Source organism: Thamnophis sirtalis, unplaced genomic scaffold, assembly GCF_051295495.1.
Source record: "Thamnophis sirtalis isolate CommonGarterSnake01/CBP01778 unplaced genomic scaffold, rThaSir2_p1.2 scaffold_5, whole genome shotgun sequence".
NCBI classification, from domain to species: domain Eukaryota; kingdom Metazoa; phylum Chordata; class Lepidosauria; order Squamata; family Natricidae; genus Thamnophis; species Thamnophis sirtalis.
The window spans coordinates 101,302,691-101,317,246 of record NW_028261385.1 but is presented as its reverse complement, the minus strand read 5'-3'; the positions used below and the strand labels follow the sequence as shown (position 1 = coordinate 101,317,246).

The 14,556-nt window shown below is 35.1% G+C and overlaps 1 protein-coding gene across 1 annotated transcript in view; it reads right to left on the bottom strand.

The window, feature by feature from the left end:
* The window catches only part of LOC106537455 (zinc finger CCHC domain-containing protein 7), a 57,417-nt gene that overhangs the window by 30,992 nt on the left and 11,869 nt on the right, over positions 1-14,556 (bottom strand). The window contains exon 4 of the mRNA XM_087716297.1: positions 10,774-10,809. Within this exon, the coding sequence (XP_087572423.1) occupies positions 10,774-10,809 (36 nt within the window). The remainder of the gene's footprint in view (positions 1-10,773; positions 10,810-14,556) is intronic.

Below are 14,556 nucleotides of genomic sequence, written 5' to 3'. Positions count from 1 at the left end.
CCAACCTTTTCTTGGCCATGCCCCACCTAAGCATCTCTAAAATCCTGGTACCTTCCCCACCTCCCCGACATATAATTCTTACTTTACTCAAAAAGTGAATTCTACTCATGGGGAGGAAGCTTAAAAGGCCATTAGCTTGGTTTAAACAAGGTTCAAATTTCCCCCATTAAAAAATCAACACACACACACACACACCGTGGGCATGGGCCCCACGTTGGGAACCATTGTGTTATCTGAATAAAAAAACTGGGAGGAAACCAGGAACAGAAATTTTTTACATTCTGCAAAAAGTATTGTTGAGATAGCCAGAAAGCTGGATTGTCTGTTTAAAACAAAAAACAAAAACAAAAAAAAACCTAATAGCAACTCGCAATGATGCCTTTGTAGATCTTGTCCTGGGCATTAAGCAACTATTTGAAGCCAGACTTTCTTGATGTCATTTTGACAATCCTTCACAACATTAAGCATCAGGAAGTGATTCTGAACTGAAAGCAATAGAAATATCTCAGTTGAGTTATAGATTCAGTGGCTTACTTAATGTAAAAAAGGTCTTTTTTAATATTAAAAACTACCATATTTTTTGGAGTATAAGACACACCTTTTTCCTTCAAAAAAGAGGCTGAAAATCTGGGTGCGTCTTATACACTGAATACAGCATTTTTTTTTTGCATCCAAAGACCCTGCCTCTTCACCAAAATGGCTGTGCGTAGCTTGTAGGAGGCTTTCAGAGAACTCCTGGGGGCTGGGGAGGGCAGAAATGAGCAAAGAACGGGCCGTTTTTTACTCAATTTTGCCCCCCCAGCCCCAAGCTTCCTAATGCCCTTTTTTGACAAAAAACGGGGCATTTTGGGGGGGTTTGCAGACTGCAAAAACTTTTTTTTTTAAAAAAAATGGCCTCTTCAAAACCTTGGTGCATCTTATACTCCAAAAAATACAGTAGTATGCAAAAATTCAGATCTAGCTGACATGTTTTAAAATCGCAAGATATGTATCTTAAATATATTCAACTAAAATATTTAATGCTACTCATTTTTACGCCATAAGTTCCTTGTTACATGTTGTACTTTCATCTTAAGGGTAACCCAAAATATTAACACAACCAACCTATATCCATGAACATAAGACTTTATGTTACTAATTACTACCTCACTATCTTCAAGGTCTTATTTACAGTCAAGAATAATACTAAATCCTTCTAAAATATTAAGCCTGAAGGCTTATTGAAATGTATTCAATACTGTTTTGCACATAATTTAGTTGAGAACAAATATTTATCTTTCTGACAGCTAAAAATGCAGTAGCTTATTGCTATTTCACTGAAAATAATGGAGACATACTTTATCAAACTAAATTGCAAGTTCTCTTAATTCCCGTCAGTCACAATAAAAGAACTTGTTTGCAACTTAAAGAATTTTTTTTTAAAAAAGTAACCATATCTTTTTCAAAAAGTCATAGAAAAAAATGAAGCTCTGTCCCAAAATACTAAGAAAAGATTGGGGTTTATTTGAACAAATGGGAATTTTAAACTCAGTGTGCTGAATTAACCATTATTTTTTAAAGTTTTGCATCACATTATCGTTCTATTACTTTAATAATTTCATATAGATTTGCAAATGTTAACAAGGATGTAAAAATTGACAATCAAGGTAGCTTGACAAAATTGGAACAGGTGTAATAATTGAGAGGAAGTCATTAATCTGAACATGATAGGAATAGTGAAAAGACTACTCTAATACTGACCATGTTTTGAAAATCTTGATTTTTAAAACCAATAATTTGGCATCATTTTAGACACAATAACTCTTATCTGGTTTAGGAGATCCATGCGGGTTAACTAATTCTGATATATGTATCATCTGTTGGATCAGGGAACATAAGTGCAAATTTGACAGTCATCCAAATACAGATTAAAAAATATAACTGTCTCAATGCTAGCAGTCTTCATTGTGCATCTTCATTCATTCTGCCACAGTGAGATACAGATAAATTAGCCTTTAAAACACGACTGGCACAAGAAGAAAGCAAATATTTCTAAGTCCATTATAAACAAGACAAATAAAAAATCATGATTGTTGTTGTTGTTGTTGCTGCTGCTGCTGCTGCTGCTGCTGCTGCTATTATTAGAAGTTTTTGTAGTCAGCAACTACATTTGATACATAAAGCGACACTTGTGGTATTGTATAAGTATAATCTTTATTGTCATTGTACTTAAATACAACGAAATTGGTTGTATTGTATACCAAACCTTAGAAACAAGTGATCAACAAGCAAAAATAAATAATATGAAAATTTCCCCAATGTATTCAATTAATACACTAATGAAGAAGTCATACTGATAAAAAGGTAATGATGATAATTTTCCTCCCCTTTTATCCCAGAACCTTTTGTAATCTTAAAACCTGCTTTGGAGTAGTAACAGGGAAGTCTGGGGCAATGTTCCCTCTAATTTTTTTTCAGTGTGTGTGTAAAAGTATAGTGTTTGAGTGGCACATTTTCATGCCTGAGCACCTGAATTTTTTTCACAGATATTTCACAGAGCAATTGATTAATAGGATCCGAATTGGAATGGAGAAAAATGGTTTTGTGCGTCCGTGAGTGTGTGTGTGTGTGTGTGTGTGTGTGTGTGTGTGTGTTTTTGAGTGAGTGAGGGATCCAGTAAGGGAACTGCGCCTATTTAGGAAAGAAGGTACATTGTTGCAAACATGATCAGTCGAAGATAAGTATGGGGACAGACTGGGCGGTAGAGAGAAATAAGAGTGGGAAACAGGAAGAAAAAAAGAGGGAAGAGAGACAGAAAGAGACAGAGAAGGAGAGAGAAAGTGAGAGAAGAATGGAAAAGAAAGGGAAAGAGAAGAGAAATAAAGAGAAAGAGGATGAAAGAGACAGAGAGAGAAGAGAGGAAGAGGAAAGAGTAAGAGAGAACATCTCATTTCAACCCTGAGGTGCAAATATTCTCTTTGATTGGTAATTTTATTTGTCCATTTACTATCCAATACTCTCATTTCTCCTTAAGTTCATCAAGAATTCCCTTCTTTTTATTGAATTTATCACAATACCGCGAGAATAACTTTTTCAGCATAGCTTTACAGCTATTTAAAATACATAGTAATTTAGGTCAGGTTTTCAGAACATTAGTCTATTTATAAGTCACTAAGTGCAAAGAAACAGAATTCAGAAAGTTGGCTTCCCTTTTTGCAATTGCCTATTGCCTGCTTAATTTTCTACCTACATTTTTGATAACTGATATTCACTCTTGACCCAAGGAGCCCATTGTAGAAAGAAACCCTCCCTATGAACTTTGTTGGGTTTCCATGGAATGAAGTTTGATCTTTTTCTCAACCATACAGTAGCATATTCTTTCTAAGGAGGATATAATCAAGATAGTCCATAATTGCCTATCAATCTAACAGTATGGCGATTGACAATCTCTTTATATTTCAACTCTAACTCTTTCAGTCTTAAAGGTTTGGTGAGGAAAAATCCAAAAACTCTTTTAAAGGGGAAAAAATGTTTGCACAATTGCATCCATGGAGACATGTATATACACAGAGAGAAACAAACAAAGAAACAAAGTGCTAAGCCTGCCCACCAACTATCTCTCTCTCTCTCTTAATGAGAGAGAGGGAGAGGGAGTATCCATCCTTCCTTCAGCCCAACACTCTTGCTGGCATCCCAGCCAGACGAGAGGGATTGCAGAGGGTCTAGGGTAGCGAGTCATTTGATGGGAAAGTTGCCTCTTGGAAGGAATGACCCGGCTTGGCTCCCGCTTTCGATCTGCCGCCCAACAACCAAAAGGAGAAGCAAAGAGGCAGGAGAGACGAAGCGGGAGCCAAGCTGGGTCATTCCTTCCAAGAGGCAACTTTCCCATTGAATGACTCGCTGCCCTAGACCTCTGCAGTCCCTCTCGTCTGGCCAGAATGCCAGCGAGAGTGTTGGGCTGAAGGAAGGAGGGATACACAACTCGCGTTCTCCCCCTCCCTTTCCCCCTCTCTCTTTCTCTCTCTCAAATGGCAAATCTGAGCAGCCGCTGCTGGGAGCCTGTCCCATGCCTTCTCCCAACCCCCGGACCCCTTCTCTCAGCTACTTTCTGCCTTGTGATTGCTGTCTCCAGGCTGTCTCTCCTCTACTATTATAGTGGAAGGCGTCTCACAAAAACCACTGGGCGGCAGCTGGAAACTGCTGCACGGTGTTTTGTTGCCATGTGCACGGCCGCACACCCGCACAGCTTAGAGGGAACATTGGTCTGGGGGTAACCATGTAAGAAGAGAACTCCCCCTGAATTTAGCTCTATACGATAAAGACACAGAATATTTTCTCTTCTAATAGTAACTTTCTATAAATATTTAAATATATTAAATACTTTAAACACTTTAACATTTACTAGTAATAGCCAGTTTGGTGTATTGGTTAAGGCAACAGACTAGAAGCCAGGAGAGTGTGAGTTCTAGTGCTGCTTCAGGCATGAAAGCCACCTGGGTGACTTTGGGCTAGTCGCTCTCTTTCAACCCAATCCATCTCATAGAGCTGTTGTTATAGGGAAAACAGGAGGAGGAAGGAATGTATGTTCACTGCCTTGTGCTAGGGGAATTTTTTATTTTTTTTTGCAAACATTTTACTTAATCCAACACACAAATGGCAATTCAATTTTCAATGGTACTAAGTATTATTAATTTATCAAGTGCCTTATATAGAAGAGTAGCATCTTGGCATGTTGAAAATATTTATTGAATGTATGCATGTTAAATGAAAAGTTCTGATGAATTCAAATAAAACTTACTCCCCAAATAATGCATACAGAATTACAGTTGCAATATCTAAAACAGCACTAAAAGTAAATACTGCTGCCATACCACCTCATTATGGTATTGCCATTACTGGAAGTAGGGGAGGGGTATTGATGTTACACAGCAGATAATGTACTGTTAGTTATTTGGGAAGATATACCATTTCTATACATACTATAGCACTCTTCTAATCTAGCAAAAAAAGGATTAAGGATTGAATTAAGGAATTAATTCAATATTATTATGTATTTATGTAGAATGTAACTAAAGAAACTCTGATACTTAATATCAAAATATTTAATTAGTTTCAATGAAAAATTTCAAAATGCAATGTTTCCTAGAAAATAAAGGAAAAATTGACCATATGTTATCTACCAAATCTTTTTAATTATGATTAATTTACACACTTTGTCTAAATAAGTGAGAATTTTGTTTTGTATTTTTTTACTTTAAGATAAAGTATCTCTTCACAACAATAAGCAGTCTTATTATTACTAAAGTTTTTCTTTTAAAAAAATGGAGTTAGTAATCATTTCATATGAGTTCCACATTCATCCAACTCCCCAACAACTCTGGGCATAAGAAGGTTGTGGTAAACAATAAACACACCTAATATTGGAATTTTGTAGAATAGCATTAAAGTTAAATTCTAAACAATAAGTTCTCAGTACAACATTTTTGAATACTGCAAAACTAGGCACATTTACTTGTAATGTCATTCTATCTTTTTCTTTGGAGCTTATTTCTGGGTAAAGAAAAGGGATTGGCTTGAAGACTGATAGAAAATTGTGTAAAAATCCAAAATCTACATTTAGATTAAACAAGTACAGTTTTTCCTTAAACTACCGTAAATGAACAAGACAAGACTATTCTTTTATAAACATTATCATGTTATAACAATCAATGTACTATATATATGCAAATATGCATTAGTCTGATTACAAGGAACCCATTTTCAACTAATCTGGCAAATCCTAAATGATTTTTTATCTACACATTCTTTGTAAATTTCTTATAACTTCTTTAAATGCAGGGCTATTAAATATAGCTGTGCTTTAGGACATTCATTTTTCAATATTGAATTTAATCCAGAATTCAATCCAAATTTACCTGCTCACTTATTTCTTTATTTTTTTATACAAAAGTCTTAACAGAATTTCAATAACACAGCAAAAAATTAAAACATACAGCATGCTTTGTAATTTCATGTATTTGAAATATATCTATTAAAATAGAAATTCCGTGTTCTCTTTTAATATTAATATATGAACAGAATCACGAATTTAAAGCTTCTTATATGACAGTAGCCAAATTGTGATGATGTGTTGGTGGTCATCATGGGGAAGGAGGTTGTGATACAAATGAGAGGACTGTAGTAGCAGATGGTGGAAAGGAAGTTACTGCATGCACAAAACACGGTAACAGAAGAAACCATAATCCTCTGGGGGGGAAAAAAATATCCAATTGCCAATAGCTTTAAATGTAAAGAAAAGCACCACAAATAAAACAGAAAGAGGCTCATATACTGATAAAGCTTTGCTTTTGTTTGAAATTCATTTTACGCTAAAGGATTTTAAACCAAATCAATTCATATTGCATATGTAATATTTTATGCTTAATCCATAAATTATACTCTTTTAAAATAGATGATAATCTCTTTCCTGAAAAAGGATTGGTATAGCATATGAACATAACTGTATAAGATTTTACAAGATTTACCTGGCTTTATATGACACCGGCTTTACATGTGAAATCTCAATCAAGCATATTTTATCATGAATTCCACAATTCCAGTGAAGATACTGTAAAAGTTTTGTTCTAAGATATCCTATCCAACACAGTATAGCATTTTTAAATTAATTAGCATAAGACTTGAATATAAAAATATACTACTTTGAAAACATCACAATATTAAAAATTGTCTATCCTGACAATTATAATTGTAAAATAATTAAAAGAGAGTTGAATATTATATTAATATCTCTCCCATACATCTTGAAAATTTTAGGGTCAAAAGGTAAGTATATTAATAAAAAAAGTATTCAGGAAGCACAAAGGAAGTCTAGAGTAACTGGTATATAACCACAAATGATTTTCTAGGATGCTCTCCCTTATTACCAGCTACTGCTTGAAGCACTAGAACATTCCATTAGGAGGGTAATTTTGTTATGGTGCTATTGGTTTCCAAAGCATCATATGTACATACATGGTTCTACCTTTTGTCAGCTGCCTTCCATAGTTCCTGGATAGTAGCCTTCTTCAGTGGAAGGGAGAATTAGCCACTACCTTTCTGTGGCATACACACCCTTTTGAATCCCAACTAATGTATACTCAAGGCCAAACTCTCTGCACTGATAAGACCATAGGAACTAATCTTACATCAACATAAAATCCATCTAAAATAAGAACTGTCATACGTTTTTTCTTAATAGTAATATGATATATATGAAGTCAAGAAGACCAGGGAAAGTAAGGTGCTTCTAAGCCAGATGAAATGGATAAAGGTCTTACCTACCTAATGGAAAATGCAGTGTGAATAGATTTGCAACTCGCATGTAAAAAATATGTTTATGTAGGCTGAAGGGTACAAACTTCATAAACGATATAAAATATTGAAAATAGCACATAACTATTTATGAAATGATCTGAGCTCATATTTAATATGCATAATATAAAACGGGATGTGATTTAGGATCTCTTTTAATTAAATACTATATATTCATTTACAGTTGCGTACTAGACAGCAAATATATAATTTACCCAATGACAAACATTAGAGACTCCTGCCCTAAATTAAAAATAGTTTTGATTTTTGGATATCTTTATGATAGTATACTTGATAGTTTGGTAATTAGAAATATTTTTATAGAAAATACAGTTGTAATTTTTAAATGTATTCGACTGCACTTTGTATTTAAAATCTGTTGTAAGTCTTTTTCTTTAATGTAGATTTGTTGATTTTAAAATTCAATGGCTTCTTTATACAACAATATTAAAAATAAAAATGTCATTTGCAAATTTTCAAGGAACCAATTTAGTATCATTTCTTAATCTTCCATGCTTTCCAAATCTCTTATTTCACTTTTTGTTCTGGCAACACTCTGAAAATGACACCAAGACTTGGTATTTATTAATTTTATTTTATTTTATTAAAAAAATTTATATGCCGCCCTTTTCCCTGAGGGGACTCAGGGCGGCTTACAACAGTGAAGGGAAGGGAGTGCAAGACAAGACTTAAAAAAAAGGAATCGTGATTAAAAGAAAATTGATCGTAAAACACAACATTCACTCAACATTCGGGCGGGGTGAGAGTAATCCTATCCCCAGGCCTGACGGGATAGCCAGTTCTTAACGGCTGTGCGGAAGGCCTGGACTGTGGTGAGGGTACGGATCTCCACGGGGAGGTTGTTCCATAATGTCGGAGCAGCAACTGAGAAGGCTCTCCTCCGCGTAGTCGCCAGTCGGCACTGACTGGCGGATGGAATTCGGAGGAGGCCTACTCTGTGCGATCTGATGGGACGCAGGGAGGTGATTGGCAGGAGGCGGTCTCTCAAATAGTCAGATCCACTACCATGGAGCGCTTTATAGGTGGTAAGTAAAACCTTGAAGTGCACCCGACGATCAACAGGTAGCCAGCGCAGCTCACGGAGGATTGGTGTTATATGGGCGAACCGTGGTGCGCCCATGATCACTCGCGCGGCCGCGTTCTGGACTAGCTGAAGTCGCCGGATGCTCCTCAAGGGCAGCCCCATGTAGAGCACATTGCAGTATTCCAGCCTAGAGATCACAAGGGCTCGAGTGACTGTTGTGAGAGCCTCCCGGTTCAGGTAGGGCCGCAACTGGCGCACCAGGCGAACCTGGGCAAATGCCCCCCTGGTCACAGCCGACAAGTGGTGGTCAAAACTCAGCTGTGGATCCAGGAGGACTCCCAAGTTGCGGACCCTATCTGAGGGGGATAAGTTTTGCCCCCCCAGCCTGATTGGTGGAACGTTAGCCAAATTTTTGGGAGGGAAACACAACAGCCACTCGGTCTTTTCCGGGTTGAGTACCAGTTTGTTAGCTCTCATCCAGTCTTTAACAGCCTCAAGGCCCCGGTTCATCACGTCCACCGCTTCATTGAGTTGGCACGGGGCGGACAGATACAACTGAGTATCGTCCGCATACTGGTGGTATTTTATCCCGTGCCTTCGAATGATCTCCAAAAATGTCACAAAAAAGGTAAAAGCAATCTGTAACTATCAGCTACTTATTTAGCCATTGTTATTGGTAATGATTTTGGCTGTGGTAACCACAGTGAGTCAATAGATGGCACCCCTTCTCTTAGTAAGAGAGAAAAATGAATAAAATTTATGAAGTCTCAGAAATAACAAATATGTTCTATTGATCTGAAGCATTCAAAGCAATTAATTAGAGACATTTTGCTTATGCATGAAAAAATAACCACACATTTTATATAACCCTTTTGATAAACATGCATAATAAGTAGGATTAAAAGATTATCTACATGGTATATATTTGTATGTTACACTAAATTTGTTCTCCTTATGCAGATTTCCTATATGTTTCATATTCTGGTTTATTACAATCTGATTCAACTGTACTTAAAGAGACAAATGTGGAATATATTGTTTTAACATGAGCTTATAAATTCAAATATGAATTAGTATTTATTTCATAATTTTGAGGGCTAATGTAAATATGTCCATAGTACATCAATATAAATAGCTTCACGTCTTGTATTTTAATTTTATGATATTCTTTGAAAACAATTTAGGTAGATAACTTATTATTTTTATGTAATTGCAATTCCTTGCATGTGTCCAGTCACACTTGGCTAATAAAAAATATTCTATTCTGTTCTATAAATATTGGAAGGAACAAAAAATATAAAGCTTTTTACCAGAATCACACAAGCAGATTGTATTCTTTCATCTCAGAATCCAAAATATAGTATAAGTATAACACGAAAGCTTACTAATTCATCAAAAATTAGTTGAGGCAATTTAAAAACAAAACAAAACTTTTAGAAGTGATAGTTTTGCAGCCTTAAGATTAAAGTAGCCAAATAATAATCTAAGTAGTTACTCCATATTAAATTCCTATTTGAACAGAGAAGCTACATCATAACTTCTTGAAAACCTCAGCCATACTATATAACAATGCACATTCAGGCTATCTCTGATTCTGCAAAAAAATGCACAATCAAGGAAATTTCAGAAATGTATTATTGTAAAAAGTATATAAGATTAAAAAGAAACAGATCATACAATAGTATAGAAAAAAATAGGGGAACTCAAAATCGCTCTTGTGGTCATATGTATTATCCATCTATCAATTATATTTTCTTCTAAGAAAAAATCAGTCCACGAAGAAATAAGTTCTGTTCTTGAGCCAGTTTATCTCTTTATGATCTGCCAACAGCCATTCCAATTTCCCATGAGAAATTTAGATATAGTTAAGTAAATTATGAAGCCAAACAGAACTTTGCATGAAGTTTACCACAAATATATTTAATACTATTAATAGTCAGTTAAAGTGAAAGTTTTGTTGTACATTTTGATTGTGCTTTATAAACTTCATTGTAAACAGATATTAAAATTTTGTTTTAGTACTAATTATGGTATTTCATCAAAGCAACTAATCACAAGAACAGTGAAACTATAACAGTTTCTGTAGAGTCCATGATTCACTTATTGATATTGTTGGTGTTTAAAGGAGACATTTCATTCTTGTTATGTACTTCTGAAGAAGCTATATGCAGCAAACTGACATGGTACTACCATAGGTAATTTCTATTACACAAACTGTTTAGAAGAACATGTCAGGAAAAAAAATATCATAGGATATTCTTGCATTCTTCAATTCTAACTCTCATCAGATATTTTATTAACTTTCTTCAAAAGATCCTTGTCTCTATTTTATGGTCAGCAGTTCACAGAAGAGTAAATAGGCCTGGTGTAGGACAAAATAAAAAGGTGTTTCTACTTACTGTTAGGTGATACTGCCTCCATATTTCTGGGCAAGCCTGGAAAATAAAAATATTGATCAGCTGGGAGCATGAAACAAGGTGCTTTACAGCCTGTTGATTTTGGCATAACACAGTAACCACTGGTGTCGGTCACAGGAAAATAAGAAGCTTAACTGAGAGGGTCTGCATTTCAGCTTCAAAAACCTGGCTAGACAGTTTAATTGAATTTTACACTGGTTTAACACACTCCCTGCCATTGTCAGAAAGCCAGCAACAGTTTCTCCCCCTTTCTTTTTGCTAAAGTTTAGAACTTTTGAAGACAAGTTTATAATAGTTCCAAAATGTAAATAAATGCCAGAGATGTTCAACTTTTAAGGGTGGTGTGATACATCACTTAGAGATTGATTTAAATCATATTTTCATTTAATCGTTATTCTATTTTTGAATACAATTTTAATTTTAATCAAAATATTGCATGTAGTTATGCTTTTTTGCTTGTGGTTTTACAATTTCTGCATTATTCCACTTTGTTCTACCTCACAGAACTGCATAGCAAAATAAGGCACATTTGAATGCACAGAACAATTCTTATGGTTGTACTCTCTGGAGTACAACTATAAGAAAATACAAAAAAATACTATTTAACACTATCTATTTCCTTTTCACTATAATTTTCACATTAGAAACAGAATATGGAATTTTCAAATAAAAGCAGACTTTCCATTTCAAATTTTATAAAATAGCTGTTTTGATGTTGCTCTGACAATTCTTTTCTAATAATTTTCCATTATCTGTAATGCGACTAATTTGCCCACTTTCTGAATCATTGCAATTAGGTTTATAATAATACATATTATAAAATAATTTCTAAAATAATCATGCAATTTTCTTCTAATAATTGTAGTTTAATGTAAACTAAGAAATTTTAAGCAATGTATATGTTTTTTTAAAAAGATATAATGGAGTAGTTTCTTTCTCATCCAAATGCAAACTTTGGTGTTTTTTTAGACTTTACTTAATTAGAAGGGGAACTGTAAGCTATACTCAATATCTATGTGGACATAAAGAAAAGAGGACTTAACTATTTTGTATATGCACACATATATGCATGCTTTTATACACATAGAGATAGACACCCTAAAACCCATATATTAAATAATAAACATGTATGAAACAAAAAATAAACAGATCTACTTTTCCTAAACAGATCGTGAAATCAGAACTAAATTATGAGTCCCCATTTCATCCTACAATACAATAGTATTCTACTACTTTCAAACTTTAAATAGATTTTACTGTTGGCAATATTTTCACTGGCTTACCATAGTGATAAACAAACAGTTATTTATCCATTAGTTCTGGCTAGGTCCTGATCACTGCATTTTTCTCAATGATAATTTGGCTGAAAAACTATTGGCAATGAAGAGCCTGATGCAAAAATGGCATTTTTATAGTATGTGTCTCAGTGTATTAATAATATTAAAATTTGCTCTAGCAAATATATCACCTCTAACAGGGGATGAAACATTAATATTATGCAATGTTGTTAGGTTGAAATAAATTAAGGACTTCAAAAAATAGCAATGAAACATAAATTAGGGAACGGCTAAATTTCATATAAATATTTCTTCACTTTTAGCCTATAAGGAACAATAAAATAAAATAAAATCCACACAATAAACAAAATTACCCAGATCTAAAACTCACTCAGTATTTTTCACTATTTTTGTCCCAAGTAAAGATACATTAATATTTAACATAGCATTTAATGTTAAGTACAATGTGACTGAACTCTAATCAAATGCATTTAGGATTGAATATCCTGAAAGATGTTTCAAAAAATGTTTTTTTCCAAATGACTCATACAAATCTGAGACCAATTCATTCTTTGATTAGCTTCAAAGCATTGTTCCCTTAACACTGAAATACTAAATAATTGCTATAGTTTATAGATTGCTTAATTGATGCAGAATTGCTTGCTATGGAAGACAGTACCTCTAAATCTGGTAACACCTGAATATCTGATTAAATATAAATTGTTCTCTAGGTGAAAAACTGTTACAGAATTTCTCTACATTAGAGTATTCCATTTATTTTCTGGCTCAGTGGTGCAATTGAACTAACATCTAGTTCTATGTACATAAAATGCCTATTCTTCACAACAAACACACTTCTGGATCTCTGTAAAATGGTAATCAGTTTGCTTCTTAAGTTTTGCACAACTGGAAATTCCAAATATTTACCCTATCAGTAATTCGGACTGGTGAGTATTCATAAAAATAAAGCACAGATCAAGCCACTTTGTCACACAAGATGAATCAAGAGTTTATATTGTTCCATTTGACCCATATTGAATTTTATCATGTGCTAATTATTGTTTTATGAGAACAACGGCTTAGTGCATCTGTTGTTTAATTCCCACTTCCCTATTCTCAAATGTGAACATCAAAGAAAATAAAACACTCAATCTTAAACAGCCCCTGACAGCAGACCAAGACTCAAGTGCTCAATAGACAAGGCCCTTGCCACCAGTTCTCATATTTCCACAACAATGAACAAACACAAAAACAGCACTAAGCGGCCTTTCCTCCTTTTCAGCTCCCCTTGGCCAGTTGTCTGCCTTGTACCAGAGAGAACCCTTGAACACAACCCTGCTGGGAACACAACACAGGAGAAAGGATTAGCCTTACTAACATGCTAGCATTTGCAAAAGTGAAGGGGAAAAAACATCCCTCCACCAAGACTATATTTGGTATATGAATAACCAAAATGTATGAGCTGACAAGAGACCAGGACAGGCCTACGACTCCCCGGGAGAAAATGTAGCTGTGATGAGTGACAGGGCTTTCAGGAAATATGTTCACAATCACAGACAGTGAAGGCCATGACCTAGATCGTTTAAGAGCTTGTCTTGTCAAATTATCAAAAGCTTCTTCCTCTCTGAATAAAGAGTGACATAAGTGAGTGTCAGAAAGCTGCAGGCTGACAAGCCAAGCATACAATAACAGAATGCACGTCACATACTTGCCGAACACCGCCACTGCTAGCGGCAAATCTTAATGAGAGTGCGGCTGGCCCAGGAGACTTGGGTCCCTGCTGGCACAGCTACTCATCTCACAAAAATCCTTCAGCTCCAAGTCAGTTATGGCCTGACACAATGACTACAATTACTAAACACAACTTTTTAACAGAATTCTCTTGTGCTTTGTCAACGCTGCTGTTAAGAGCTGCCCCATTGCAAGCCACTGCAGCAAACAAAAGATTTACTAATACAAGCCATATTAATTACCTTTGCATGACAGTTAACAGGAAGGGAGCAGATTAAAGTCATCAATAAAACATTTCAGGACACCCTATCAACAGCTTGCCCCAGATAACCCTTCCTCAACTTATATGCACTACAAGAATCAGAGAATCCTAAAAGCACCCTTTGCAATAAGATTCATTGTAATTTTTATATACTGAGGAAATTTCAAAGTACACACAGGTATAGGGTCCAGATCGTTACAGGGAATGGTAAGTGCCTTACATAGACATGTGCAGTTTGTTCTCCTGCATATGTCTATGTAAAGCACTTACCTTTGTCAAGTTTGTGTTACTTCCTGGAGCAGGTCGAAGAGGACAGGGTGGTTATTTGAGAACACATTCTTCTAAATACTTACTGTAACATGCTAAATGTTCACACTCCATAACCAAGAGAGAGGGAAATAAACAGGCACTTGCTCTCTTATGCATTATAGCAATGTCTCCGCATACAAAGGTGTACGCTTGCCATAGATTTCTCATCTAGAAATGCATTTCCAC